Below are 5,614 nucleotides of genomic sequence, written 5' to 3'. Positions count from 1 at the left end.
AGTTCACACAAACACTCCATCCATGCTTTTGTTCCGGCCTCCGGTCCAGTTTAAGAACGCATTGTGGCCCTCGAGTCAGAAAGTTTGCCCACCCCTGGTAGACGCACCACAGCTTCCTATCCGCTCATCTCCTGAGGGGCACTGGCTGTTTCCAGGGCTGATCTTCAGAAGCTTCCTCTCCCATAGCAGGTCCCTGCCTCTTGGCCATCGACACTCAGGGCCGTGACTGCGTTCCCGTCTCCACCCCAGAAACAACGTCTCCCAGCCCCACGGGCAGGGCCCAGGCGCTCACGGACACGACGCAGGAGGGACTTCCCGTGATGAGGGCCCATTACACACGGCCGTGGCGTCCGTGCGGGTGCGAGTCCCTGACTGAGAGCCATAAACCCCAACGAGCCCCATAAATGCCAGATGACGAGGGTTGGTTCACAGCAGTCACCAGGGAACGGCCGGTTACACGCCTTCACACGGGGACTTCAAATGTGGGGACGATGATGCTGGGGGGGGCCACGCCCGGGGCCGGGAGGATATAAACGCACGGTCCAGGGTGACATTCACACTCTTCTCGCTGACCTGCTCTCCTCTCCGTCGCCATGTCCCTCAGCGGCTGCTCCAGGAACCTCCCCGGCTCCCACAGGGGCCCCCTGCGCCCCCCCGGCTCCTCCTGTGGCTCCCACCCCAGCAACCTGGTCTACAGCCCGGCCCCCTGCACCCCCAGCCCCTGCCCGCAGGGCCCCTCTCTCCACGGGGGCCGCCAGGAGACCTGCTGGGAGCCCCCCAGCTGTGGCCCCAGGACCTCCTCGCTCTGCAGTCCCTGTGGGCCGACCCGCCTTGGGTCCCTGGGCTGTGGGTCCCCTGGCGTCAGGCCTCTGGGTCACGGGGTCTGTGGGCTCCCTCCCCGGAGCTATGGGTCCGGGTTCTGCCGCCCCACCTGCTCGCCTTCGAGGGTCACCCAGGCTTGTTGCTACCGACCAGCCTGGGGCTCCAGCCGCCGCTGAGCGTCGCACTGAGTCCCCCCGGGCCGGCCCACCAGCAGCGCCTGTGTCAGACCCGCTCTGTCTTCACCAGCAACGATGCATCGGTCCCTGTTCTCCATCAACTTCTCACCTCGTCTCTGGCCCCAAATACGACGGAAAGACTTTATCTCAAAAATTCCATAATTAATGGATGAGCTCTCCACTGGGAATGGAATGAATAACACTGGAATCTCTTCCAAAGTTGTATGAGACGCCGAGTCATTATACTCTAATACAGTAATTAATGAGCAGCTACGTGTACTGTTGCTAGTTGTTCACGCACGGGGGTTTTGACTGTGATCTGTGAAAGCGATATTATGGAAAGGTTAACGTGCACTGGAAATAGGTTGTGAAATTCCAGGGAGTTGGAGATTTGAACAAATTTTGTGGGACCTCAAACTGTAAGTCGTTGGACTCTTGTTTGAATAGATAGGCTTTTATGGGTTAAAATCTCAAAGTCAGGAATGAGATTGACTTCCTCAGAAGACATGGGCCCTCGGGCATGAAGCAGCAGCTGGGTGGTAGTTACACAGGCAGCGCAGAGAAGGAAACGTCTGCTTCGATGGGAATGGTTAGGGTTACACACGAAAGAAAAGCTGAACAGAAGACAGAGCCTCAGAGTACACCGTCACATAGACAGATGAGCTATAAATGCAAATGAAGACAGATTTATGAACAGGTGGAGTTACATAAATACAGATGACTATCTAGCTGTGATGTAGACGAAAAGACAGATGAGACAGACATAGAGACAGGCTGATAGGCAAGAGCACTTCAAGGAGTTAAGAAATTACAGAATCCAATACACATGCCATGCAGTCGAAACACACCAGCAGGAGATTCAGTAAATGGAAATATGAGACACAGATGTTAAAGTAACTATAACTGATAGACTCGGAAAACAGAGGATGGATTTTAGATGCAGCTGGAGAGACAATTAGTGACTGTTCACTAGAAAATATTCAAAATAAAAAAATCGAGGATATTTTTTTAAAATGTTGAATGGAGCTTCAGAGACTATGGAAAGTCTGACATAATTTCAGTTGAAGCCCAAAAACAAGATTGTGTGTGTGAGGGGGGGGGGGGGGGATATTCAATGAAAAATTAACAAGTACTGACAAGTTGCGATGTTGACAAGTCCAAGAGAATCAGCGTGTAATAGAAACGGACCCAGAGATTTTTTTCCAAATAGAAGCACAACATCAACTCACAAATTTATGAGCCGTTCAAACCCCACGCCTGATACACACGCGGGGAGGCCCACGCCAGCACCAAGTCAAACCGTGAGCGAGAAAGAGAAAGAGAACAATTTAAAGCAACCGGAGGGGGAGAAAATACAAGTTACTTTTTAAACAGTCACATCAGATCGACAACTGAATTTTAAACAGAAAAAAAGGGAAGGTAGACAATAAACAGCCTCAATTTCTGAAGAAAGAAAGCTTTAGACTACTTGACTAGTGAGTATTTTTTTCAGAACTGAAGAGGAAATACAATTTTAGACAATCAAAAGCTGAATTTGTCACTAGCCTTCCTGTACTAAAATCCTATATAATAAAGAGGTAATATGCAAATTGACCATCATGCTCTCACACAAGATGGCCACCCCCATGTGGTCAAAGATGGCCTGCAGGGTAGGGCAGTTAGGGGGAACCAGGCCAGCAGAGGAGGGCAGTTGGGGGCGACCGGGCTGGCAGGGAGCAGTTAGGTGTCAATCAGGCTGGCAGAGGAGCAGTTAGGGACAATCAGGTAGCCAGGCAGGCAAGTGGTTGGGAGCCAGCAGTCCCAGATTGTGAGAGGGATGTCCTGTGGGATCAGGCCTTAGGCAGCAGTCAGACATCCCCTGAGGGGTCCCAGATTGGAGAGGGTGCAGGCTGGGCTGAAGGACACCCCCCTCCCCGGCACGAATTTTGTGCACCAGGCCTCTAGTATTCAGTAAGTGTCAAAAGCAAAATGATCCCAGAATATAGTGAAAAGATGTAGGAAGGAAGGAATCATAAATAAAACAGAGATATTAGATAAAGTTAAGAAAATACTGCCCATAAAAACACAGGGACAAATATACTAGTCCCATGGTCGGCAAACTGCGGCTCGCAAGCCACATGCGGCTCTTTGGCCCCTTGAGTGTGGCTCTTCCACAAAATACCACGTGTGGGCACGCGTAGAGTGCGATTGAAACTTCGTGGCCCATGCGCAGAAGTCGGTTTTCGGCCTGGGCCAGTCTATTTTGAAGAAGTACTGTTGATATTTGGCTCTGTTGACTAATGAGTTTTCCGACCACTGTACTAGTCTATCCACATGCATCAGCCTACATGAAATTAAAAAACAGAAATTCCCAAAACACAGTAATGCACGAATTGGGGTAAAGATAAGTGGCCTTACAATTCCCAACATTCTTGTGTTCTAGAGGAAATAGGAAAAGTATTCATGTCACCTGGCCGGCGTGGCTCAGGGGTTGAGCGTCGACCTATGAACCAGGAGATCAGGGTTCAATTCCTGGTCAGGGCACAGGCCCGGGTTGTGGGCTCCATCCCCAGTGGAGACGAGATGGGATGTTAGGGAATCTCAGGTGTGACTGTATGTGCTGTGGCCCTTGTCCTGCCGCTGACTCACTCTGCGAGTGGCCCTCACATGGCTCTCCGTTCACGCCCGATGTGTGAGCTGCTGCTGTTCACTGGCTAGTTCTGTCTCTGAGCTCAGTGACTAGTGTCTGTGGATGGTGGTGTGGCCCAGCAGACACCCAGACCCTAAGCCCTGGAACTTGAGATTGTGCTACCTTAGGGGGCAGAGGCAGGCAGTGGGCAGCATGAGAGCTGAGAACCAGCCAGCCTGGAACTCTGGAGGTGCTGGTGGGCAGGGGAGGGGGGCGACAATGGAATTCTAAGCCTCCTTAATGATGGATGGAGGCATGCGAACAGGTGAGGGTAATGGACGTGAGAATGGTTGAGCCCTGGCTGGTGTGGCCCAGTGGTTGGGCATCACCCCTGGATGGAAAGACTGTCCGTCTGAGTCCTGGTCAGGGCACATGCCCGGGCTGTGGGCTCCATACCACCACCCCCCCCACCTTGGAGACGTTCAGGAGTCAGCCAATCAATGTCTTGCTCTCACATCGAAGTTTCTCTCACTCTCCCTTCCTCTTGCTCTCAAAAATATTTTTTTCTGTTTTAAAGAATGATCTGACCTGCCATTGGCCTGGAAGGTGGAGGGAGGGAGGGACAGGGAGCCCAGGTGGCCTCCAGGAGTGAAGGGCGAGGAGGAGAGCTTCCCGGGGCCTGTGGGGAGGGCGCAGCCCTCGCCCCCCCAATCCCTCCCTGCCCTCACCCCCACCGGCTCCTGACTGCAGCCCAGTGAGGCCGGGCTGACCTCTGACCCATAGAACTGTGACAGCCACTGACGTGGGGGGATTTGTTGTCACACAGCAGGAAACCGAGGCACGGGTACGTACGGAGGAGAACTCCCTCTCCGCTCCTGCCCTCGGGACGCGGGGAGAGGAGGCCTCGGCGCCGGCTGCCTCCTGTTGGCTTCCGTTTTGGGGTAAAATCGGATGATCTCTCTCGGTTGGAGACTATGTCTGAGACCAACGTGGAGCATGAAAAGCCACGAGCTGGACTGCTTACTCTTGACCATTTTAAATGTTATGAGGCGATGGTGGCGACTCCCCCGCATTTCCTCTCATCACCCCGTTCTCTCCCTCTGTAGAAGCACGGCCACCATTTCACGGCCGAGGAAAGGCGGGGAGGAGCGAGGGGGCACCTGGGAAAAGAGCAGGAACAGGAGATGGGCCGTCGGGGGATGAAGTGGTTCTGTCGCGCTGTACGAGCCCTTCCGTGTGGCCCGGGAAACGCCGGCTCCTCTGGGTTTCCCGGCGGAAGGGGTTAGGTTGAGCTGGAAGAACGCGGCCACGTCTTCTGTGTTGCCTGCTTTGTGGCGGCTCTGGGGCGGGCGGCGGGGCGGGCGGCGAGGAGATGAGTGGCCCCAGGGCCCTGCACTCCGTCACCTACACCAGGGGTGTGTGAGGACCCGGATGTCAATGTAAGAAACAGCCAAACCTGTAAGAATGTCTGTCAGTGTCTTTGAGCCAAACTGCCGACAATTGCCGGGAAGCAGAACCTCAACGGATGGGGATGATGCTCCGGAGAACGCGTTTCTCGCCGTGTTTTATACGTGACATCGAAGGCGGAGACGCAGGCTGGCTCATGAAATCGCTGGCGATAGGGAGGCGGGAGCAAGCGAAGCAGTGGGGGTGGGGAGGACCCTGGGATTGGGTGAAAAGTGAAGTGATGGACACATGCCCCTTTCCCATAGGCGGGTGCCGGGTAGTAACCGTCAGCAACTCACTCACTATCGAGGGGCCGTGGCCTCGCAGAGCCGTGCCTGGGCTTTGGGGTGCGGGGAAAGGGAAGTCGCCCTGACATTCCAGCGAGATGCCATTTGTTATCATCAATGCAGAAAGACAACAGGCTCAGCCAAGGGAAAGGTGGGCCTCTGCCAGGGAAGAACCGCCTAGGACACGACGGCCCACACGGCTTTTTAATTCAAAGGTTTTCGTCTCAGGCCGCCCTGTGGTCACTGTCCATCTCTGAGTTTGCCAGGCAGCCACG

General features: G+C 54.2%; 1 protein-coding gene across 1 annotated transcript; it reads left to right on the top strand.

The window, feature by feature from the left end:
- Positions 1–579: 579 nt before the first annotated feature.
- Positions 580–1,263, top strand: LOC118677460 (keratin-associated protein 13-2-like). The gene has a single exon (XM_036352580.1). The coding sequence runs from the start codon at positions 594–596 to the stop codon at positions 996–998; it is 405 nt and encodes a 134-aa protein (XP_036208473.1). The 5' UTR covers positions 580–593; the 3' UTR covers positions 999–1,263.
- Positions 1,264–5,614: the final 4,351 nt, after the last annotated feature.

Source organism: Myotis myotis, unplaced genomic scaffold (genome assembly GCF_014108235.1).
Source record: "Myotis myotis isolate mMyoMyo1 unplaced genomic scaffold, mMyoMyo1.p scaffold_m19_p_2, whole genome shotgun sequence".
NCBI lineage: Eukaryota > Metazoa > Chordata > Mammalia > Chiroptera > Vespertilionidae > Myotis > Myotis myotis.
The sequence above is the reverse complement of the archived record's forward strand: the minus strand, read 5'-3'. Positions and strand labels throughout refer to the sequence as shown.

Excerpts from the sequence above, each read along its gene's own strand:
- LOC118677460 (XM_036352580.1), top strand. The coding sequence starts at position 594 with ATGTCCCTCAGCGGCTGCTCCAGGAACCTCCCCGGCTCCCACAGGGGC.